We start from the raw sequence: 26,715 nt of genomic DNA, 5'->3' as shown, positions 1-26,715 counted from the left end.
AATCAGTGGGAAGAAAGTATTAGACTTGAAGAACCAGAGAGTAGTGATAAGTCATTGATTTTCTTTGTTCTGACCAATTTCACAAGAATATTGCTATGGATTAAATACAATTAATTTGAGCCCCAAACTAAATAAGTCTCTCCCAAATTATGGCCGTCCTTGGGGAAACTAATATAGATATAACAGCAATTCATGTTGGTGGTTGCAACTGTGCTTTACACAAAGCAAAACAATAAAAAAACAGAGAACATTTTAGTTCATTTTTTTGTCACCCATCATGCTTTAAGTAAACCACACTAGCTGTTTGTATGATACAAATAAAGCTGCTATTTAGGCTTTTCAAAATCAGAGCGCATTACATAGCTGTTAGTTATAAGAAACAAGATTATTATTATTTTTTTTTTTTTTTTTTTACTTAATTGCAAAAATGGAAAGCTACGAAAAGCTGGTGAAAGCTTGAATAAACTCATTAAAATGGATTTTCTCTTGTTTTATACTAGTTTAAAAGGCATGTGCCTGTTGTGCTCTTCTAGCTAATGGGGGGAAAAAACACCTCTTACTGTTCATAAAGAATAATTGTGCCACTAAATGAATAGAAGGCGCTAATGCTGTTTAATTGCTTTCATTGCAATAGGAAGTCCGTTTGGTGGCAGACTCAATACAAACATACAGTCTTGTTTTATGAACCATGTTACTTTTCTGTTGACATTTAATTCAGCTTCCCAGAGTGCAGAAATGAATGTGCTTTTGATGAATTGATTATTGTATGTCATTGTATAGAACCACTGTTGCTGCATGACTATTTTTCCTGAACCACAGGTATATAACACAACTCATAAAGCACATTGTGTCCATCACAGAATTGATTGTCATGCTGCTCTCCTGCTGTATTGATATCTGACTGTAGTGTCTAAGATGCAAGGGTGCTGTAGCTGATAGTAAAATGTCTAATAAAACAAGTTTAATTGGGTTCAGTATTTGTAGTGTTGGAGGCCCTTTCTTAACCTGAGAAGATATGCTTCTGTCCCAATGCACTGTGCTTATGAAGAACTCAGTGTGCTGTTGTTGTAACTGGCTCTCTGTGCATTTATTCCTCCGCTATCAAAACATGCATGAAGTAATTTCTGTTGTCGGCTGACTGACATTACTGAACTGAAAACAGTTCTCGCTATCCTCGTTCCATTTCAGACTTTTTCATAACATGTCGGTTGAGAGAATCATCCCGATGTACAATGTGCTTTGAAATGGCTTAAAGATGCTCCACTGTTATTGTTATTATTTAAGCTTTCTCTTATAGAAAGCCCACTGCAGTTTCTGAGCTTCTCTGCAAGCACAAGTCATACTCTAGGACATTCTGTATTGCAGAAGTCTGGTGAAACAAACTAAATTGATTCTTACCAAACCACAGGAACCAGTGAACAGAAATGTCTGGATGTTGGTTGGACAAAGGGTAAGTACAGCATTATGCAACTGTTTTCTTTGCCCTTAGAATTCAGAAGATTTAAAATAAATTGTCACTGGCTTTATTACCATGTACTTAATATCCAAGGAGACGAATATGAATTTGATTGGCAGTTGAAATCATGCATCATTATTCACTTCCTGAATGGCAGTGACTTTGACAACTGTGTTCTTCATACAGTTTATGGGCACATTGTCACAGCAACGATGCACATTGGAAATATCGGCAATGTTGCCTGACTGGGTGACTGAATCAGAAGTGAGTTTATTCAACTCCGTTTTCAATAAGTTGTTTATTGTACTTACTGATCGTACTGGGGGGAGGGGCGGAATCGTGGAGAATTAAAACAAAAGAGACGTCTAGGCTACTAAATGCAGGTTCAGTGATAAAGCATCTGTATTGTAGAGAGAGCCTTGTATTGTTGGGCTAATCTGAAGCCATGGGTTTTGCCTTAAATCAGGACCATTTACTGCAGTCATGCTCAGGTCCTAATAACTGCATACTGGGAGCTCAGTGCTTCAGTATATTGCCTCGTCCCTCCGTTTAGCCTGGTTGCACTTTGCAATCTACCTTCTATTTTTGGATCTGTTCTTTTAATTATGCATAGTGTGGTGCTGCCTCTAAAACACTATTCAGTTCAGAGTGGAGCAACGCAGATTACAGAGCTAAAAAACAAAACAAACACAAAAAGGTTACAAAGACCTCTGCTGATGTCTCTTGAATTGACATTTTTATTGAATATTCTTTTCATGAGCACTATACCTTGTACAATATTATCATTTACTAATATCAAAGACACACTGCTAGTTACTGCATTGCTTTTAAAATGCATTATTCAGTGAGACTGCAATGGCTTTAGCTGGTAAAGAAGGAGGTATATATTTCCAACTGTTTTAAAAGCTCAACTCTTCTATTAAATGTGTTCTTGCAATTGCTGTTAATTAAACAGGCTAAAGGTACATAGGTTAAGTGAAGAGACAGTGATTTTACTGTATCAATGCTGGCTTAGCACCCTCAGCTCTCAATCAGACTGGCCCATGTGGCAGGCAAGGAGACAGTTCAGGAGTTTACTGTGGGTTTAGAAAGCAGGATTGACTAAAGATCAAGCTGGCACTGGACAGGAACAACTGTGACTGGAGTGCAAAGGGCAAGGTTCTGTAAGGTGAGAAGTGACAGTCAGAAATAAATAAATACAAATCTACTGTGTGCACACTGACCTACACTGGATGCCAATCCCTTGGCTTTTTAATTGATCAAACAGCTTGCAAAGACTGGAGTCAATTATAATTATAATTAGCGTGACAGCAGAATGGTTTGCTGAAATTGCAATGCCAATTCCAATGCAATTCTGTTCCAATGATGCTGCAGTAATTACACTTACAACTACACTAAAAAGTAACAAACAACTACACACATTAATATGCACAGGTAATAATCACAGGTGCAAATACAGAAACGTACTGTAGAACTTATTTTTTCTCAAACAAATTGGGTCACCAAAAGTGGTTGAAAATACAAGAATGATTGAATAACAAATACATGCGTAACTGAAATGTAATAAAACAATGATGTGGCCAATTCCAATTACACAGGTGGGCCAGCGTTAAACTACCATTTCAGTGACATTGTACAATGAATTAGGAATTGCACAATTCCAATTGTAATTGCCCCCAGGTCTCTTCACTGCATAGTATGCTCCAAAAGTTGCCCTGTGATAAAACCAGATTAATGGCATCCTTGTGCATGGTTCATTATAGTAAGGTACAAAAAAAACCTTCTGAAATCTGAGTTTCTTTGATGCCTTTCTGATTTCCTTTTTTTTAACAATAGCAGCTGTAACTAAATTAGCTTGGAGCCTTAGATGTGTTGTAGAAATGACAATAAACTCAATTTATTTCAACGGACAGATCTTTAAAGAGTGCTTTGCATTGATTTTAGTGGAAAAGTGCTGCGATTTTGCTGAACCCATTTATGAACTCTTATTTGATCTATTACATTTTAATCAGAAGTCCAGCATATTTGAAACTTTTGATTAACAAGCCAATATTGGTATTGACAGTTATCATTCATTCAGATTGCATATTGCATGGTAAGTTCAAGGCTTTATGATTTTTCAATACAATCTGCCATAGGGCTTGGTGTTTTCCAGCTGCACTTGTGCATATCAACAGAGATACAACATTAGGTTGTTGCCTGAATAATATAGCGTATTTCACAGCAGTTACAATTATTGTAGAGGCCAAGGTGTAGGTTTTTGTCTTGGTCATGATTTTAAACACTTCTTTGTCATTTTCAGGTAAAAATACATTTCTGACGTAAGTACTGTAGCTTCAGATGTAGTTTGGATTCCTTTTTATGCATGTCCTTTCAACTCTGCCAACCCCTTTTCCATTCCCTCTCTCTCTCTCTCTCTCTCTCTCTCACCACAGCAGAACCTAGAGCCACTTGGAATGTCTGCAAACACCATTAAATAGTTTCAAGAATGTTTGATATTAAATTAAACTGTCCATAAGTTTAATTGATGACAAATGATCTAATAAAACATATAAGTAACATGAACTTGAAGCAAATCTTTTTCTCATTCTGGTTTAAACTCAAAAGCATCTCTTAACTCTGCCATGCTAAAAACAAAACAACAAAAAAAATGTATTGAAAAATACAGCCCCAGTGTTACTACCTTGTTATAAGACACAACAGTGTGGCGTGCACTTAGACGTACAGTCAGGGCAAGTTGGCATCCTGGCTGCAAAGCTGCTGATCTTCATTGGATTCCACAGGGAGCGTTGCATTGGCTCTGGAGATTGGTGATTTGATGTTGGAGATTATCTGCACATTTCAGTTTTTCATGTTGTATTATGTGGTTGGCCAATAGAGGGATGAGACTGGGTTGTTGCACAAGCTTAGTGATTGTGGTAGTAGTTAGGCTGGAAGGAGCACAAACAGAACAGTACTGTAATTGTCTACAGAGATGGTGCTTTCCCCAGCTGCAGGAATCTGATTTTATATTCTTCTTGTTGTGTGCTCCACAACTCCTGGATGGTGTGAGAGTTGGGTGGAGTATTTTGTTGTTGCTGATGACCCTGTAAATGCTGAGTGTGTTTAATGTTGTGTCTGGTTCATTTCAGAGTTCACCCCCTCACGATTCTTCACTGTCATATGCTGAGGCCAATGGACACTTCCAAGGTGTTTGTCATGTTTGGTTCCTTTTTGTTGTTACAAAGAAAAGATCATAGGTTAACAGGAAAACATCTCTATAAATTGCCTTGTGTAAAGATTTTTAACTGTATGCCAAGGAAATGATGAGTACGTAATTGCCTTAAACAGCAATTAACCATTCTAAAATGCATTCTACACTGCAGGATTTAAAAAAAAAAAAAGATTAGTCTTTATATTCCCACAGGACAGCCTAAAGCAGTGTTCATATACTTTCTGAACTCTCTCTTTTATACTTCGTCAACTGTCACATATGCAATAGGGTTTGATTTGAAGTTCTAGTCATGTTTTTGCTTCCATATGAATTAGATGAAGGCTTGTTGCCTTGAGATTCTTTTTAAAGCCAGGCAAGGTGCATTAAAACACATGCACTGTGTCTCGCCAAGTGGAAAACAAAAAAAATAGAACACGCATGAATAAATTGGCAACTGGATTCCATCGCAAGGACTTGAGTCAGATGAGTTGTTGGTTTTTAAAGTACAAATGACAGTCTATATTTAGGAAACTGTGCAAATAAATACTTTCAAAGGGGTTCTGTTTATAGCAATAATATATACTGCAGAGTAATTTAACCTGTAGGTGATGCATTGTGCACTGCATCCTGTGCAACATTGATATGTTTCCCACTCCAGCCTTGCAGAATCTTTTCCAGAAGAGAGATATTAGTTTTTATATATATATGTATATATATATATATTTTAGAATAGATAATAAGCATGGTAAGTAATGGAGATCATATAAAACCAACATATAGGATATTGAATTACTGGTAAAAGTGCTTTTTAGCACTCTCAAAGTATTTCTTTTTTAGCTACATGAATGTTTAAAAAAATGAAGACTAAGCACTGTAAATATGCCCCTTAGTCTTAATATTTTACTTCAAGCTAGCTGCAGCCTGGGCACACTTCAGCTTGGTTGAATTTGGATGAGACTGATGCTTGTGTTTTTTTGTCTCTGGCTGGACGATGTCACTAGGGATGCATTCTGGTAGTTAGTGATAAGTGTGAGGGGCTGGACGTCCATCAGTATATGGGATCAGTAGGGCAGGGGAAGGCATGTGGCTGGTGCAGAGATAAGAAGAGTAATTGGTTATTGTAAAGAAAGGACTTCGATGAGTGACAGTGAATTAAGGACTGGGCTGTTGCTTGGGTAAAGAGATAACGTGGTATTCCAGTCTTATTTTGTTGTACCGAGGAAACCGCATCCCCACAGCTCTGCAGTGTTGGAATTGTTTTTGGTTCTGTTGTGTCTGTTCTGCACAACAATATCTAAGCCTTGTTATTGGTCCTTTCTTTAACATTCTTTACATGTTCTGTATACTCGTATGCACTGATTCTCAAGTGTACTGGTTTTAAAAATGTTTTTAACATAAATATTAAATTTTGTATATCATTCTGTCTTGTTTTGTAATTGAAAGTTAGTGATCTGCATGTTTTGTGATTAAGAGGATTGGTCTGAATGGCTACCCCCTGTTTTATAATTGAATTACCTTGCAAAGTATTTAATGTAAAGATTTTTGATGCTGTTTACAGTATTGCGATGAAGGTGCTTTTTGAGTTGTTGTTTTTTTTATTTTTTTATAAACTCTTAAATGATGAAATGCTATAATTGGTAGAGCCTTGGAGTGTGCTGTTTTTTCAACAGTTTCTTTCCTTTTTAGAACCAGTTCCACTGTAAATGCTGAGCGCACACATTTCATAATGAACATGCAAAACTGTGGACTTGACAGTAGAGGGCTTGAGTCTTCCCAAAATGTTTTACCTTTCAGATTGGGTATAAGCTGAAAGATTGTATACACATTTTTAACCTTGAAGTTGATGTGTTCTGACATCATGAGGGTACGTGTGTGCACTAGTTCCTTATTCACTGGAGTTCTCACTAATATAGTAACAGAGGGAAGCCTCTGCTATTAACAACTTACAAGAAAAACAGTCAGATTATTAACAGCATTTCTAGAGACAGGTAACGCTATGAAAGCAGAAACATTCATTGAATAATTTTACCTACACATACCCTGCTGGGTCTTGTGCTGCCAAGTGCAATTTAAATCACTCTAAACACTAAAGGCTTTGGAGTATGCATTGGGCTCTGATTTCACATTCAAATGCTAATGGGGCACAATCCATGCTGGACAGATAGGAGCTGCTTCTTAGAATCTGTTTACCTTTTTTCCTATTTGCAAAACAGTGAATGGATTCTTTTTTACACATGTTCTACAGTACAAGCTGCAGTTCTACAGTATGCGTAGCTTGTGTTGTATAGCATGTGTGAAATACATATCTGCAGTTTATATTGTCTTACATGAGTGAACTCCTAGAGTATGGACATGTGCCTTTTCAAGCATTTATAGGAAGCTGTGGCAGGCAGAGCCTGGCTGGTAAACAGATTATTATGATTTAAATGTATTGTTTTTGTGTTTGTTTAAACTGAGTGATTTAGCATTGTTGTTTTGCAGCATGGATGGAGTTAAAATTCCCCACCCAGGGTATATTTAATGATAGATACACACCTGCAAGGCATATCAATTGACTGTTTATTAACATGTAACTACACTTCAACAAATGGGAAACTGCATATAATAGAAATACTTATTTATGTTTCCAAAGGCTCTGATCACAAAGATTTTACCAGCAAAAGTCAAGCAGTTTCCTGATTATTAAACTATTTCAATCATCAAAAGAGTTTTGCCATCAGTTAAAGATGTGAATAGGGGCAGATATCCCCCATGCATGTATGTTCAGTATTACCTTGCTGAAGGTGTGGCTGTGACTGCCTTGTAGTTGCCACTGTAGATTTTTCTTTTTGAAAAATGTTTAACGTTTACAGTGAGGCTAAGTGTGCATTCTGGGTTTATGCACAAGATCAAGTCCTCTGTGAAAGTATTACCTGTATGATATTTGGGGAAAATGCAGGCTGAAAAGCACTGCTCAGTTCCACTATAGGAGCCTTGATCTTTTAGCTTAGCCTAAGCTGCATTGTCATATAGCTGCAAGGTTATCTGTTCAAATTTTAATCCTGGCAAATAAAGTAAAAAGGTGCTGAAATACCAGATGTGTCTTTGCTGTTTGGGAATATGCTGGCACTGTGTGCCACCAACTTTGAATGCTGGATTAGCATTGAGGATAACAAATATATACATTTAAACTGTTTTGCATGCAAAGAATATCACATATTGCCAACAAGGCTGTCTATTGTATTAGCTCACCTTTAAACATCTGTGTCAGTTGTTGATCTATCACATTGCCACTGGGGAACAGGCATAAATAAAACATGGCTATTTTGTTTTCCGCAGGGCTGTGCTGTAATCTGGCAAGTGCATTGTGATTATTTCTAGGTAGTTATCTCAGTAGTGCACTTACATCTCTGAAGGTAGAACATTTATATGCACTGTTCAGGGGGAAAGAAAATTAGGCTAATCCTTTTGGCTCGTGAAGGGAGCAGCTCTGGGTACTCTGTGTCCGTTATTGCCATGCTTCTGGTCTTTGGACTGCCATCCACTCCCAGTGCCCCAAAGCCTTGGTTTATTAGGGTTGTTTTAAATGCACTGTAATTATAACCTGCTACTGAGAGGTTCAAAGAACCATTTTACAGCATGACAATGATACAGAATTGTGGCTTTATATATATATATATATATATATATATATATATATATATATATATATATATATATATATATATATATATATATATATATATATATATAATATAAAAATAAAATATAGATGTCTTTAGAAAGAGGAACTGCTCAAATGCAGGAGGTAGAATTCAACAGGCTCAGATAATGCCAGGATAATTCTTAAACAGTGTGTTCTCAAAATACTGAATTCTAAATCTATGAACTTAATGTTTGGGTTTGTTTAGGGGAATGTGCTGGGTAAAAAGCTAATGTGAAGTTATATATTTTTTTTGTTCATAGTTTGAACTGTGTGAAAAGTCTGATGTTCCTCACATTTTGGAAAGGGTATACCAGATACAGTTTTGTGAAAATACAGTATTTTGACTATGACAATAATGACTGCAAGCTAATGAGATAACAATGCTGTGGACTAGAAGGGAACAGGCTCTAGACTTCAGAGAGATCAAAAGAGATAATCCCACTGGCATCAAAGGGGGTCGCAAGGAGATAACAAAAGGCAGATGTATGGACCTTTTGTCTCCAGGAGTGTGAAGAATGCACTGAGTTCAGAGGTTGTCACACTAGACTACACACACACACACACACACACACACACACACTCACACAATAAATTAAATTACCTTGACCATTGGTTAATGTCAGAGAAAGGGGAGGTGGACCATCTATAGAGAAGGGTATTTAATGTCACGCAAACATTGTAATGTTGAGTGTTGTTTGTCCTGTACCTGGGACCAGACTCCCTGCATATTTCAATAAACCTGGCAACTGATTGAAGAAAAGGACTCTGTGCATTTTCTTGAATCTACTTACTCACCATCTATTTTTTGTAAGTTACTTCATTCAGTATCCCCCAAAGAGGAGGGATGCACCCTTTTTCTCCTCTCTTATTAGCATTAACTATGTTATCACTGGCCCCAACACGCTGCTGCTGCTGCTTGGTAGTGCATAATCACTTCATGCACTGTAGTTTAAGCTCACTCCCGTGCTCTGGCTGTAAACAAACCATTTGAACTACAGCAAAGTTACCCGTATGCAGCAGTCAGTCTATAGTGTTGCATTTGAAATATTTGCATATGTGCTTGCAGTTTTATTTGTGAATGCATGTACTCTAAAATCGAGATATTAATTACTGTTAATGCATAATATTTTTGGGGAATGTCACACAGGTAGCCGTAAACCACAGTATAGTGCATAAAGCACAGAAGCCTTAAAATTCATTTCTGAATTCAAATGCAAAGAGTGAAATAAATGAGTGCGGTTAAGCCACTACACCAAATGCCGGGACATTCAAACACTGGCATACAGGGAATCCTGTTTCAGATCTGCAATAAAAAAGGCAGCAGGTCATTTGACTTTATAATGATGAATGCAATGTTAAAATTGTGCATCATATGAACAGTTTCTGTTGAAAGTCTTATATAAGGTAATGTGCAGTAATTTAGGTCAATACGTTGTTCTTGTTTTACGTAGCATATACAAGATCTGTGGGCTTGAGATATTTACCCCTTTAACCTCTAACGGCTAATGTATTCCTACAGTGTGGTGTTCTGAATAGTCGCTCTGACATGCGTTTCTTAAAAGGTCCAGCAGGGGGTGCACTGTAAACACCTGGAGGGAGATCTATGTATGACCCGAGGGCGTAAGGCTTTGTAAAAAGCTGAGTGTTGGAATAATGGAAAGGCAATTATAGTTGTTACATTGTCACAAGTAAACCCCTCTACTTGAATCTATATTGGAATAGCGTTGACCTGTTTTTCATACTGAGAAAATCCGATATTGACTCTAAACGAATGATCTCCTCCGTGCACAAAGTGATACAATAACAGCAGCTGTGTATAATTGAGTCTGATTCAGAGTAACGGCTGTGAAGAGATTCCCAGCACAGAATTACCAACCTTCTTCTTTTCTGTTGATCTGAAAGGAGATGGGCTTACCATCCCTTACTGTCTCGGGGGACGCGGTATGTTATCGTAGAAAGGAATTATAACAGTCTGCCAGATGAGGTATACCGGAAATCAGTGGAGTGCTGTAATGTCCCAGAGTATGTGTGCATCAGTGTGCGTTTTTAAATATCCAGTAAACAATGGAGTACACTGTTTAAAACAAATATGGTGTAACTTTAACATTTTGTTCACGGTAACTGTCAATTTACAGTTTTTCATTTGTTTGTTTATTATTTTAGTAGACCTACACGCTAGCACACACTGTGCAGTCCTTCACGGCTCTGTTAAATGAACTCCGATAAAAACTATCATAAGCTGAACACGAATATTTATTTATTGGTTAGATTAAAATGTGTGTTTTAAGCTAACTAATAAAAAAATCCCATTATTGCTGCTGTGTGTGCCCAGTGGAAGACCCAGTATGAAGTTATGACCGGTTCCAGGTCACAAAGCTGCCGCTGTCCGGCTCCAATGGTGCTGAAAGTAACATCGCCTATTATTCAGTGGCGCTAAGAAGACATCACTTGTGAGACTTATGCTGAACACAATTTTAATTTATATGATGACTAATCATAAGGTAGAATACCGGTTAATATTTAGATTAAATAGATTTACACTTATTAGGAATGTGACTTTTTTAGTGGTTCTTTTCTTGAATGACTGAGCCAAATACATCCCAAAGATGATGTATAATATATATATAGCAGCACAAATGGTCATTCTTAGTTGAATTCAATGCATTGCATTTTTAACACCATATGTTATAGTTCCAGTTAAAAAAAATTTCTTAAGATGGCTGTTAGCCATACCCCAGAAGACGTGTCATTTTTGAAGTATTCGCGTTTTGTGTTACAAATATGTTTTTAATAAAGCTGAGTTAAAAAAAGAAAAAAAAAAGAAAAGTTGTATTCGTTTCCCACGCGTTCTCATTCAGTAACTGAAATGACAACCACAATAACATCAACATTTTAGGCGCTCTGTCTTTTAAAAAGTTTATTTTTCCTTCAACACAAGATATGACAATTCACCATTTTTCATATTAATTCTCATTAATACTGAACGCTATTATAATCTGCTTCCATAACTTGCTCCCTTTTATTATAACATAAAGGTTATTACTTAGTGTAATGGCCCTATAATCCGGCGATCTGTAAATGAAAAATAAAGTACTACAACAAATAAACAAGTAAGCTAAAATAAATGCGTACTGTATCGTTATTTTGAAATACTTGCGAACATACGCAGTTTTGTATAATAGGCTACGCTTTCATTTCAGGGGAGATGCCAGCTCCCATGTCTCTGTGAATGTTATCCCGTACTTCTTGTAGATGAGAATACAGTGATTACACATCTTTTACAGCACTTGTTTGGCTGAGGAATCCGTAGACGGTGTATCGAAGCAGATAAACTATATAAAACAGATTCTACATTTGTAACAGGAAAAAGGGGTCCTACAAACGCGCTTGTCAGTGAGAAAAACCCGTAACGGCCAACCTAAGCTAACCCTAATAGCTTGTGATCTTTTTTTTTTTTTTTTTTTTTTTTTTTTTAAACCAAGTGATTCCTAGGCTACACAAGCACAAAATGAATAATTTATTCACAGGCTCGAGTCACTTAGGCCGCATTGATTTACTTATGCTGCATTTCCTTTCAATCACAAAGCCTTTTAAGTCGATCCTTCAGATGTAACCTAATGTGGGAGCTTTTCCACAGGACGTGAGAAGAAGTGAAGCTGGAGTCCTACTACGCAGCACAAGGACTCGTCGCACACGATAGGCACCGTGGGGACAAGAAAGACGAGTCTGCGGAAATATTGGATACCAACGTTCTGTTCGCTGAAGATGGTCATGACGCGTCAAAAATAATTTTATTTTATGAGTGCTAAACTTCTTGGTTTTCTTCAGCATAACCTAATCTGTCATGATGTAGCTTGTGCAGTGTGCGTTTCACACAGCCACAAGGCAACTATTTTGTCAGCTCCGGGGAAACAATTCTGACTCCCATCATCTCTCTCTCTCTCTCTCTCTCTCTCTCTCTCTCTCTCTCTCTCTCTCTCCCTCTCCCCTCCTGGCTTTCGTCAGCACTTTTCCATCAATGCCTGGCTGCTCCAGTGAACCTGCACTACTGCATGACTTGATGTGGGATGAAAGCCGAGGGTAGGGGTTTATCAGTATAATAACCCATAACAGGACCTACGGGGGCTTTTCCCACTCGTGAAGTGAACGGTGATTTGCAAGAAGAAGAAATCAATATATAAACTCTCACTTTCTGTACTGTCTAGCAGATAAAAGAGCACTTCGGAGCAGCAATAGGTCACCTCTGCTTTCCTATCGGGCTCTACTTGCTGCTGCTGGAGTTGTATAGAACTACACGCTAGACTCTGCAGCATTTAACTGTAGCACAAACACAGACCGCAATCTAGAAGGCAGCCAAGGACCCGGCGAAAAACAGAACTACCTCTTGCAACTAATGACAGTCGCAGGACTAAAAACATGAATGGGCAACTGTGATTTCCTCAAGGCAACTTCTTCGGTCGCTCTTTTTTTTCTTCCTTTTTTTACACTTCCCGTACACAATAAAAAAGCAGCACTATCTACAACAGAATCGCCCACACAATACTGATCTGTCTTACAACTGGTATCAAACAAGAGCAAACAGAACGATGCGGGGGAATTTGAGCATCTCGCGTGTGTTTTTTGGTTTCCTCTTTGTTATTTGGATAATATTTTGCCTGACGTTGGTGGACGTTTCCAGGTCCCAGCAGCCGATTCCTCTGTCTGTGTAAGTCTTAAGTAGTTGAAGTTGTACTCTCAGAAGTTAAAGAAGGAGTTTAGCTCTTTTTTAAAAAAAAAAAAACTTTGAAACACAAAGTGCACCTGGAAACGCATCTAAATTGGTGTTTCAAATAAAATTTAAATGCCTCTACACAAGCATAATGCGCGTGTGACGCAATAAGATGTCTTTATTCTCTGTACTAAATTAATTACACATTTCATTGTATGAAAGGCACAGGTGGTTATATTCTTTAATTCAATGTAGACAGTGTGTCACAATTTGAAATGCTATTGCAAACGATACTGATTTCATTCTGCTTTGCATATACATTTCTTTTTTTTAGTGTCAAGTTATGGGCCTCTGCGTTTGGAGGAGAAATCAAATCAATTTCAGCCAAATACTCAGGTTCACAACTTCTACAGAAGGTATGTCTGATACTGTTAATTGCATTGAATGGAAATGTACCGGTATCTCTGGAATTGTGTGCTTTGTTAAAGACACATTCAACCATTTGCGTGTATTCTTTCTATCAAGTTCAGGTCGGGTTTTTCCACATGTGCAAATTTAAAGCCTAGATTAGAACAGTATATTATTTAATCTGCTTGTTATTCCGGTAGTGCAAAAGTGACAAAATAAATATGACTTCAGTGTGTTTGAGCAAGATAGACAGAACTGCAGTTTTGCTCAGGTGTGCTTTTAAATAGTTTTCTCCAAGTCAGCAAAATTGTGTGTTCCTTCCCTTTGGAAAACACAAGCCTTAAAAACACAAAGGGCTCATTGCTTTAGCTACCCGATGACCCAGTTGTGAAAGCAACCGTTTACCATATACAATGTGCACATGTCTGCCTATACATTGGTACAAACTGTGCATATTTACATACATACAGTATCTATCTGGCAGGATGTTGTGGACAGTAGCGGGGAAGACATACCCTAGTATTGTGTTTCATCACTGCAGTCTCACAATCCCATTATTCCCCGATCAGCAGGACCCTGTGCTGGGATGTATTACTTCATTACAGATAAACGAGTGTGGTTATCTCCTCCTTCAGCTGCACATTATTGTGGTGCTGCGCAGCACTGCATAGACTTGAAAAATGGGACAGAGTCTATTAAATTCAAATGAGGACTGGGAATTTATTGCAAAACCTTTGATAAAAAAGTGCATCTTTTCTCATTTTAAATTTAAATAGAAGTCATTGTGTTTATAAATTGTAGCACCGTGAAGGGAACCTAGAGAGTTGGTATGAATGCTGGCTGTAAATAAACTTGGACCTGTTAAGGATGAAGAAAGATATTTGCTGCTGTACATGGCAGTACTTTAAAATGAGTGTCTGTAAATGTAATTACTTACTCTATAAACATGTACTAGTATATTAATGTCGCATGTGTCTGTTTACTGCACATTCTACACTTATTCATAATCCTATCGAAGACCAAATGAGCACAGATTCACCATAAGCAATTGTTTTGAATAAAGTTCGGGAACAACAAACAATGACTGCTTCTACAGTACTATGTATGTAGTGTTGCATGTAGCTATTAAGACTTGTGGAGTTGTGTTTGAGAGAAAACCAATGCATAATTTAGTGTGATCTTTCTGAAGTATGTAAAGCCATTGCAGAGATTGTGAGAGAGTAACACTGAAATCCAGGCTGTCTGATGCAGATCACTAGTAGCTTGGGAAGACTTCGTCATTCTCTGCATCCTTTCTGAGTAGCACAATAGTTTAAATGGGCTGTAGTCTCATTTGGGAGGGTAACAGGATAATGGGTCCCTTGTGACAGAGATTTGCTTTTTTTTATGGCCAAAAAATAAATTAAGAATAGGCTGGGTAGATTAGCACTGATTTAATAATTTCTTTTCAGGGGTTTATAGTTGAACAATTCTTGTTTAGAACTGTTGCTGCTAACAACTGAACATGCATATTTAAATTGAAGATTTTTTTGGGGGATAAGTATCCATCTGTTTACAGTGTGAATACTTGAAGTGGGCAAAATCTATTTTCATTTTTTTTCATACGATACACAGACAAAATATTTAGTTTGGCTAAAAATAATAACAAAAAATGTTATATATATATATATATATATATATATATATATATATATATATATATATATATATTATATATATAATATATTATCTAATTTTATTACTTATTTCTTTTTATGTATTAAGAAATAATATTAATAATGTTCCTATTAGAGTCAGATTTTACCTGGTTAGAAAAAAGGTTCATTTTTCAAAGCAGAAATATATATTTTTATTACATTATTTCTAAATGTAGATTAGATTTAATTTACATGACTGAATATCTTTAGCAGTGGATTAAGAATGAAATCATAATCTTATATATTAGTTATTAAATATAAATGTGTGCAAGCATCGACACACTATTGTTCGAGAGTAGAAGAAAAAAAGGAAATAATTTGCTACACTTAACACAATTAAGAGATTTACAAAAAAAGACATTGCTGCACTTAATTTTTCTGCACTGCGTGGTTTTAGAAGTACTTTCTTTATTCACTTGGTGTATTCTTTATTTGATTATTTTTTTCCTACATTGTTAGTGCTGAAAAACAAACACCAATATGTAAGAATAGGAATTCTCTCTTTTTTTTAATGACACACATACTCCCTGCCTCCAGACTTATCAAATTTGCTCAACAGCCTTGATCTTATGCCCAAGCATAAAAGCTTGATGTTGGGAAAGGAAGAAAATATTTCATTGGTGGCGTGGCTAATTCATAGAATTTTTACAGCTGTCATGACGATTTGGCCTCATAAAAGAAGCTGTCAGCCTCTGAATGCACATGCTTGCACCACGGAGTAGTTGGCAAACTGTGCTGTGATAACTGCTGTTCTTCTGCTAAAATTGAAATATAAATGAGCTTGCTTTGCTCTTCCCCATCAGACCTTTTCCAGGTATGGGAAGTGACAGATTCTGCTCAGTCTCCAGACCCACCAACTCTAGCTCAAACCTGTGCGTGGTACGTTTTGAAGAGGATTGGTTTCCGATAAGTTCTGTTGCTGTGCAGAATCTAACCCACAATAAACACAGAACAAAGTATTGAAATTAAAACATTACTGTTTATGAGGACTCTGTTTAGATATCAAATGTAATTTTCGCTGTTTTTATTTTACCATAGTTTAGCATACAGCAATGGATGGGAAGATTTGTTTTGCTAGTTTGTTTTTAATCTCAAAAAAAATACAAGCAAGATAATGACCCTATGCAGTGGGCCACTAAAATTGTTTAAAAGTATTTATTTTCATAATAATAATAATAATAATAATAATAATAATAATTTCTTAGCAGATGCCCTTACCCAGGGCTACTTACAGTTGTATACAAAAATACATATCAAGAATTACAGTGCAATTAAGAGCAAGATACAAAATACAATGACTGCATTATTATTATTATTATTATTAATAATACATTATAGAGACTGGATAATATTACCTCCAATTGGAAGCATCAAGTTTTAGGAAAACTCTTTATAAAAAAACCCCAGAATTTTAAAGTCAGAGTAGCTGATGAAAATACTAATGTGATACAGTAGAGGACAGATGTTACCTTTCAAAAAGATTCTGTTTGAGTAAATATGAATAAAGCAAAAGCTGCACCTGTAGCAACTGCTGTATAAATTAGGACATTATTAAAGAAAGAGGTGAAAAAAAATCAGATTTCTAATTCATGTTGGAATTCACCGTGATTCAAAATACATTATTTAAACAAGCAAGAGTAATGCTTGTTTAAAATATCGGAAGATAACAAGTCACTGATGCTAACTGCCGGGGATTCAGGAGAACATACATTTCCAAAATAATTTACTATATCTATATCTCCCAATTTTATCTAAACAGCATTCTTATATATATATATATATATATATATATATATATATATATATATATATATATATATATATATATATATATATATATATAAAACATTTTTTGTTATTATTTTTAGCCAAACTAAATATTTTGTCTGTGTATCGTATGAAAAAAAATGAAAATAGATTTTGCCCACTTCAAGTATTCACACTGTAAACAGATGGATACTTATCCCCCCCAAAAAATCTTCAATTATATATATATATATATATATATGAATGACACATTAATGAACATTTCTGTACTGTGGGTGTTGTTGAGTGATTGAAATCGAGACATTTTGTGTTTTGAATTGAAAGTGATGGTCTCTAGGAGTCGAATGGGTCAAAGTTTCAAGTATATTTTCCTCTAGAAACACATATATTATTTAAATTCAATGTGTGAAAATGTGTGTGTGTATATAAAATATATTGTTAGATTTCAATTAGCAGGCCACACTTAAATATATGTGTCTGTCCATGATGTTGATTATGGGGTTTAGTATTTTTATTTATTTTTTTAATTCTAATTGATGTTTTCCTTAATCAGAATTCAATACTACAAAGTAATAGCAAGTTTTAGAACAGAAGGACGTGCTATGGATTCCCATAATGTACTATAACCATAACTCATTATTTTTATGTTCCAGTCCAGGGCAAGTGCACTTAAACACTCCCTCGGAGTTGTACAAATGCTTCTTTGTGAATTTAAAATCGAGTTTACATTGTGTTTAGTGGGATGTGTCTGGATAGCAGGTGCCGCTGGATGCATTCAGAACCGTGTGTGTGTGTGAGGTGTGTGCGCTGAACGAGTCCACTATTGCAGGGAAGCAAGGGCCATGTTGTACTGCTGATCGTGCAGCCCCCCCCCCCAACAATGTTGTATTAAAAAGTAATTTCCTCTCCGTATTGGAAAATGCGTGCATTTCAAGGTTAAATGTGCAAGGTCAATGCAGATGCTCAAAAGACAGACAAGTCCTTCAATAACTGTATCCTTTGAGAAGCTGGGATTATGGTGATTAACCTTAAAGCATCCCCTGATCAATAGTTTCCATTGGCAGTCTTTATGCTAATGACCTTACCCATAAAATGCGAAACTAAACAAGTATTTACACTTCAGACAATGCAGCATTAATGTGGTTCAGGAGTTAAAGAAATAGACCAGGGTATCTCAAGCTATTAGTTTACAAAAAGAAAAGGAACAATAGTAGAATGCAGTATCTCATTTGTTTTTAGATTACTGGACAGCCCTTGAAACGCACGTTTCCTTTCAGACGTTACCGGTATAAGAACAGTACATTAATACTAATGGCAGAAACTATGCAGAACTATACAGCTAATACACAAGTCAGGGTTTGTTAACGTGTAGATTTAATCGGCTTCTATAGATGAACACTGTCACATTCCTAGACATGGTGTTTGGCATCTTCATTTTCCCGGCTTTATTTATACCAGGGCTGTTCCTGATACAGTTTCTCCAGCTGCTTATAAACATAGGCGTATTCAATGTGTACTGTACTGTATATGCAAATGTGCCGATTGCTTTTCATGCCAGTTTCAATGGCTGTGAGGGGGTCTGCTGTAATAAGGTAATCCATGTTATCTATATATGTTAATGATATATAGTGACTTGTTTACCATTGCTTTTTCTGTAATATGACCCATGAGCTAACACGTTATTCAGCTGTTTAACAGTAATAAACTAAAGCAAAGTGTCTAGTAAAGGGTTAACCAATGGACTAGAATGTAAAAACTTCTGTATTCCGTAATTAAAAACAGATGGGGGACAGTGTACTGTATGAAAGGCCATGGGCAGTCTGTGAATAGAATTAGTATTTTACTTACACATACAGTGTTACAGTAGCTTGATGTAATCAGGTCAGCTGTGTTTAAGAAGGGCATTTCAGTTTACCGACAGTAAGAAGATAACTCTCAGTGGGAATTTTGACTGTTACTGTTCATGCTGTTGGATTAGCACATTCTCATTCACCTAAATTTCCAGTAAAATAAATATGATTTTCATTTAATAATCCAGAAAGTTACAAACAGTTGCCTAAAAAAAACCCCAAAAGGTACAAACAAGTGAAATCTTTCTTAAAATGTTTATTTATTGAAGTCCTGATAGCTAATTCAGCTATGTAGACTTTAGGGTGGGCAATATATTTTGCCCCAACAGCTCTGCTAACTGAATAACATTTCTCAGGAAAAAAAAAAGCTTTTATTACGGAATGTGTAATGAAATGCAGAAGAGGGCAATGATTTAGATGTTGTGCTCGTAAATACCTGGGAATGCCACCGAGTGAGTGCAAGTGGAGTGATTTGAGTTTTGTGACTCAAATCACTTCTCAGATAATTATATTAAAAACAATTCCTGCAGAGTTGTGCAAGTCCTTTGTAGAAACTAGACATTCTTCTCTGCAGATTCTTAAGAAAATCCACTGCCGATTTCTGTGGGGACAAGTTATTTCATAGAGTTGGAAAGCTTGATGGAAACCATGCTAAATTCCCTGCCAGACAAAATTGCTGAGTAATTGCATTCACAATTCTTTTATCGCTGATGTATTCTCCGTCTGTAAATAATATGCTGTTTGTAAGTGTAACTGTAGCTTTTAACATTTTCATATTGTGGGGTTGAAAGATGCAAGTCCAAAAGCAAAGGGTTTTCCAAGCAGCACATGGCTCTGAGCAGGATGTTAAATCTATCTGCGTGCCATCATCGCCTTGGAAGGGATACAAATATTTCTTAGGATCTCTTGAATTGAAATATATCAGTATCATAATAGTTTTGCTTTTCTTTAATCGCTGTTTTTAAGAAAACAATGATAGGTGTTTTTTTTTTTTTTTTTAAATGTGTATCCAGTTGTGAAAGACTGTAGTACAAAATATCAAACTGTGTAAGATGATATAACGCCACTGGATGCAGATAGTCAATTGCTTGCAGCCATAACAGACAGCTATTCTGTTAGACACCTACCAGTTTCCATTATCTGTGGGAATTTCTGTTACCATTGTTTGATAAAATGACAAATTCTGAAGAAGAATAACTTTCTACTTGAAGTGTTTTAAAGGGATATCCACAGTTTGAAACAAGCATGTGTTCATGGCAACCTTTCGAAACCCTAAGGTTTAGCAGTCCTCTAATAATAATAATAATAATAATAATAATAATAATAATAATAATAATAATGCTTATTTTTATATAGCGCCTTTCATAGAGGACCACCATAAAAAAGCGCTTTACAAGATACGAGACTAGGGTGTGTGAACTATGCATCAGCTGCAGAGTCACTTACAACAACGTCTCACCCGAAAGACGGAGCACAAGGAGGTTCAGTGACTTGCTCAGGGTCACACAGGGACTCAGTGAGTGAGCCAACAAAGACAACTTAATACTTTTTCCAACCCTCTAAATGAAATGTCTGAGTCGTTCATTTTATGTTTAATTGTTCATTTAAATACGGTTTACTTGGGTTTTTACAGCTATTTTTATCGTGAGAAAGTGATTCACCCTGTCCTTAAAGTAACGCTGCCAAAAGGACGTCCTTTTGCTGTTTCACGATGTGTCCGCGTGACAACGTCACACAGTCATGACTGTAGAGTTGATTTTCAAGTGCATGTAAACCAAGCCTGTGTCTCATGCTGCAATTAGGTTTGTTCTGCAATTTTTACAAAATATATTTAAAAACCTGTTGGGAAGCAGTTTTCAGGAATTTCCTGTCTCCAACTACACTGGTAATTTACAAAGCTAGACTGTTAATCAGTGATGTTGTTTTGACAAAACAACTGCATGCAGCTAGATGTGTTTAATATGTACATATATTCTTAATCTGCCTAGACTCCATTTTTTTTAAGCTAATATACTTTTACATAGTATGACAATAAGCACATATATACTCTAACGTATTAACTGCTACACAGTATATATATATATATATATATATATATATATATATATATATATATATATATATATATATATATATATATATATATAAATATATGTATTATTCATACATGCTCTTTAGCGCTCCCTCTATGTGTAAAGCTTTTAAAAGCTTTGAGTATCACTGCAAGCTAGATTGTTTCTCAGCAAACATGAATTCAGCCTGTAAAATGATGCCCCTAAAAGATTGCATTTACTAGATATGCATAGGATGGCAAAAAAAGCAGCAATCAAAAGCCATCATTAGCATATCATTAAATGTATTAGCTGTCTTTCACCCAGCAGCATTATTACTCAATGAAAAGTGGAGCCCAGGTGATTTGGAATGGTTTTCCACTAAATATACAAGCTCTTTCCTGCCATGTTCACGTTTCATTTTGTCGATTTTGCTTTGAGCCTCAGAGAAGCTCCTTTTAATGATTTCATCTAAACATAGCTTTCAAGTTTGTAAACAGAGAAAGGAGCTAAACTATTATCTGTTTATCTAAATAAGTTCAAAGATGTTGTGTTTTTTTTTTTTTTTTTTTTTTTTTTTTTTTTAGCAAAGTAACATCTAAATGTGTTATACAGGATTTGTGCTGAATGTTGAAATTAAGTCGTTAATTTGCTGGTTTCTTTTTTTTTTCTGTTGGCTAGGCTGCCCTATTCTTTGCAATATTTAACCACTCTGGTTGTATCACTACATTAAACGTCTGTGCACTAAAGGATGCAATGTGCTGATTTTGAGATACTGCAGGTGTTTATTGCTGTAGTTTCTTCACATCGGCACTTGGTGGCAGAATATGCGAGACCTGGGGAGCAGCTACTGCAGAAGAGTTTAAAAAAGTATTACAAGTAAAAAGCCTACTTTCTGTTCCAAGAGTGGAAACCCATTATCTTAACAAGAATATGCTTGTTTATTCAAAAAAGAGAAATGTGCCTTTAGATTCACAATGTGCTTTGAAGGGGAAAAAAGATGATTTGTGTGGGATTTATTCAGTTTATCTCAGGGAATGGAGCTGCTCGATTACTCTACAAAGAAGTGCATTATTGTTTTTTATTCAGATACAGAGTGTATTTATAGTGACGTTTTTATCCTTGTATTTGCAGATTTTGAGTGGCTGGTTGAAATCATGGCTATAAAATTGCATTCAGCTTGAGCCATTTATCTTCTTTAAGCAGCATTTAACATGCACCCTGTAACCAACTCAAACATATTGTCCTACAATCATTGTCCAATTATAGTAACATAATTCCTTTCTGTCTGTATACTGCATTATTCCTTGTTTGCAGACCTTGTTGACAGTCCTTTTAATTAGTTGTTTTACTCTCTCTAAATAAATGTTTGTAGCAATAAAGCCATCTCTGTAGTTTCAGTTAACCTGGAGCTGGAGCAAAAGAATGCTTCATTTTTTAATCAACAGACAAACAGTTGCCACACACACTCTCGGTTTAAATTGTGGATTTATATTTTACTAGAATACTTTTTCCAAGCTAAAAGTTAATTGAATTGGCCTCTTAGCAAGCAATACATGTTAAAATAAACTGTTCACATAGCAAAGCACAACGTAAAATAACGAAATACATTTAGGGTAAGGTAATGACATTTTAACAGTTTGGTAGTTGTTAACTTAGCTCAGACTTCAGTTAGCTAACGTATAATGAAAAAGAAAAAAAATGTTGATAAACTGAAAACTAAATTATTTGAATTAAATATTGAAATAATTTGTCCGTTTACATTAGTGGTTCGTTCAAAGTAAAGACTGACTAGAGTCATGTTTAGAGTGCTGACACCGTGGGATTGTCTCTAAGATGCAGAGAGCCTGTTTTCATTCTAGTCTTCCTCCCTGAGTTGGACTCTTGGGCTCATATTCTGTTCCAAAGTAATACATTACAGAACATGTGATAAATATCACCCTCACTACCACACATCATCAGTTTCTATTCTGCTTCGCTACTGATCACTGGAGATAAGAGCACTGTCAACAGCAGCGCAAATGGAAACCAGCCCAGTCCCTCTGTTATTATCACCAATATATGAATATCCATCTAATTACATATTCTAATGGGTTATAATGCCGGTCCTTTGTTTCACACATATTCTGCTGTCACACTGATGGGGTGGGTGGGGGTTGGTGGAATTGCAGCCATTGCAGGTGCAAGAATTGTTACAATCTCTGTGGAATACATACCATTTTGAGTTTTCATAATGCACTGGTGTTAGTCACAAAAAACAAGGTCTCTGTTCCAAAAAATGTAACAGATACATAAAGAAACATATTTTTTTTTCTAAATATCGCTTCGATTTTACAATTTTGTAGACACCTCTGCTTGTTTTGGTGTGGATGATTATATATATATATATATATATATATATATATATATATATATATATATATATATATATATATATATATGTGTGTGTGTGTGTGTGTGTGTGTGTGTGTGTTTTTTAAAACAGACAAGTGTTTTTAAAAAGGGAAACCAATGACCATTTCTCATTGTTCTTCTCCAGATCCCTGTACCGTGTGTAATGTTGTGTTTCTGGTGTGCCCTGCAGCAGCTTCACCCTGCTGAATTGTAATCGTTTACCCCATTGTGTTCCTGCTACACTGGCACGTTTACTCATCATTGCTCTTTTATAGATGTACTGTACACTAATGATATTGATAATGATATAGCTTTTTTACTATTGGATTTTTGTACACATTCCTAGAACACAGTGCATGTTGAAATGAGGCAGTACGGTGTGTGGACATTTAGGACAATTACCTGGATTTCATTCCCCTTTGTATGCAGTCACATTCCACTTTAATCTTTTAACTTAATTAAAATTCTTCCATTAATCTGCAGATATGAGCTTGCATGCACTGCAAATGCACTGGTACCTCCATTACTGTGCGTGTGTGTGTGCGTGTGCGTGTGCGTGTGCGCGTGCGTGTGTGTGTGTGTGTGTGTGTGTGTGTGTGTGTCTATACAGAGAGTAACAGGAAAATATTTTCATCGAGGTTTTCTGTGACGACATAAATTGTGAGACCGAAGGATGAGTTTATAAACTGTCACAGAAATCCGAGATGGAATTGTTTTCCTGTAACTCACTGAAGAGGCCAGTCTATTATTATTTTTTATAATACATGGATACCCTTGTGATGCAAATATTAAAAAAGGCGAGATTCAGCACTATAGTTTTTTTTAAACGTAGTGTTTCAGTGCTGTACAGAATATAATATACAGTACAGTTCAATGTTGTCTCCAGTTTTTCTCAGATATGAATGTAACAGCTTTACACACACACACACACACACTACACATATACACACCTATATATATATATATATATATATATTCTATATTTTGTTGATCATTTTGTTGATCATTAATGAACATTTCTGTGAGTGTTGTCGAGTGATTGAAAACGAGACATTTTGTGTTTGAATTGAAAGTCTGTAGGAGTTGAATGGGTCACAGTTCAAGTATATTTTCCTCTAGAGGGATTATCACTTTTTGACGTCACTACTGTGGTATTATGCCTTTATTTTTTTTATAGAATGGCTCAGGATGCAATATGTAATATGTATAATTATTATTATATATTTTTTTATAGGTTTGAGTAGTCACAGATGAAACAATTCAATTTTTCATGTAGTATATATGCAGCTTGATAATTTTAAAATACATTTTAAAAAAACACATTGGTAAGCCAGCAAAATAGTTCTTCTTCCTCAATTTTCAATTAAAGGTAAGAATTTACTTCTGATTGTCTTGTACTGGTTTTCTTAATTATAATTGATATGCAATTGATTTCCCCTCTGTTATTTAATCAGAATAAATGAGTATTTTACAGGCAAGATCATCTAAGACAGGTCACGGGCCAGCTTGCTCATTTCGTCTAAGACAGGTCATAGATTATTCTCATTCCAGCATAATATATCACCGTCACGCTGCAACAGAATATGGCGATGCATGGACTCATCTTGCAGGCCAAGCGTCTAGGATGTCTTCCAACATGTTCTCATAAAGCATCTTCACAATGATGTTCTGCTACAGTGATGGAGTTTAATGCATTTCCCATACTAAGACAATGGATGTACTGGGGCTAGGGTTAGGGTACAAAGCCTTTCCATCATAACCACACAGGAAGATTAGATTGCTGTTAAAAAGCTCTGTTTAGATTGACTACTCAAAAAAAGAACAACAAGATACGTCAAAAGCTGTTTAAATCTTCCCTGACATTTTACATGATTTTAAAGAGAAAAATACTTTAAAGTATTGAGTAGTTAGTTACAGGTAGTTCCCAGAACAAGTTAAGAAAGTTGAAAGAAGGATTACACGTTAATTATATTTTCAATTGCTTTTATCAGCACCAATAGAAAGACAAGTAAAACAGAAGACATGAACAATGACCTCTAATCAGAATAGCTCTTCTGTTTTTAATAATGAAGAATAGGGCAGCATTGACTTGAAGCGGAGCAGAACTACTGGCATTTACAATACTTAGGCTGTGCTTATTGTGTGAAGGACTCTGCCCTGTAGGAGCATCAATCACTCTGTCAGAGGGCCTTCTTTAAAGAAACAGATTTTGGTGATGAATAGACATTGGACACCAATGACTTTATTGCAATTAATCGTGATATATTTTTTGAAGTAAGGAAACCAGAGTGTTGTTTAACAAACCTCAGCAGAGAGGAAAGGTGTTCATGCCGCTGTGTAATAGTGTAGTTTAATTGCAGATTGGTTGTAGGTCAGAATTATACAGATACTGTAGTTTGAAGAAGCCAGTTCTGTTGCTCTTCAAATAGAAAGATAGGTAACACTTTATTTTGAGTGACATATATACGTATTTAATTGATATTCAATTAACCATTTGCTGATATTTAATTACATGTTCATAAACTGGTAATAGATATGTTGTGATTGCATGTGTCTGTAATGAGACTGCCGTTTGATCTCATGTTTTATATTTTTTGTTGAGTCTGTTTTTTGAGATTTGGTAGTTTCCTGTTATAGATAAAAAAAGAAAAACAATTGTAAAGCAATGAATACCCTATCCACAATATTATTGCAATTTGAAAACAGGATTGTGAATGGCAACTGTGTATTACTCAGGTAGTGTAATAATATTGGTTTTGCTATCGATTTTTGACTGGAGCAGGAAACTACCAAGTCTCAAAAAAACCATACGCAACGTACATATGAAATATGAGCTTGCAGTGGCAGTCTCTGGATAAATACACACGTACATGGCACATCACTTGACTGCTTATTAACATGTAACTTCAGCAAATTTCATTGCATATTAATTAAATGCATTAATGCCACTCAAAATAAAGTGTTAGTGAAGGAGATGATATCTATTAGTTACGCATTGTTTTGTAAAGCACTGTATGCCATGCTGGTGTGAGGATAGAAGGGATCACTGTCAGACTGCAGGTGCAGCATTCCCGATGGACTGAGTCCTGGGCATGTTCTCTCAGTTACAACATTTATTTGCAAACCTAAACAGCTAGACCACGGTCAGGAGATTATTTGCTGAGCTGAGTTATCAGCTGTTCCTTTACCTCCGGCGATATGGTTTTTGGTGGAGAAGGTACTAGTTCCAATCCCAACTTGCATTCCCCATTCTCCCTCAGGTAATAGCACTTCAAAAATGATTAATGTCGGCGCCTTGCTGTGTTGCCTTTTTAAAGGTATATGATGGTAAGTCCAACTTCTATTCTATAGCAGCTTGTGTGTAGATTTGGAGCCTCCATTCAGCTTTCAGTATTAAAGGAAACCGCAGTAACACTACACTGTATATAAAAGATAAAATCAGTGTCGCGCAGTAGCTGTATTTATCATTTAAAAAAAATATATATTAGCCTGAACATTTAATACAT

The 26,715-nt window shown here is 35.9% G+C and overlaps 1 protein-coding gene across 1 annotated transcript in view; it reads left to right on the top strand.

The window, feature by feature from the left end:
• Positions 1-12,335: 12,335 nt before the first annotated feature.
• Positions 12,336-26,715, top strand: part of LOC121298277 (voltage-dependent calcium channel subunit alpha-2/delta-3-like) — a 145,103-nt gene continuing 130,723 nt past the window's right edge. The window contains exons 1-2 of the mRNA XM_041225311.1: positions 12,336-13,039; positions 13,377-13,458. Of these exons, the coding sequence (XP_041081245.1) occupies positions 12,921-13,039; positions 13,377-13,458 (201 nt within the window). The 5' untranslated portion in view covers positions 12,336-12,920. The remainder of the gene's footprint in view (positions 13,040-13,376; positions 13,459-26,715) is intronic.

Source organism: Polyodon spathula, chromosome 23 (genome assembly GCF_017654505.1).
Source record: "Polyodon spathula isolate WHYD16114869_AA chromosome 23, ASM1765450v1, whole genome shotgun sequence".
NCBI classification, from domain to species: domain Eukaryota; kingdom Metazoa; phylum Chordata; class Actinopteri; order Acipenseriformes; family Polyodontidae; genus Polyodon; species Polyodon spathula.
This window is presented reverse-complemented; position numbering and strand designations above follow the sequence as displayed.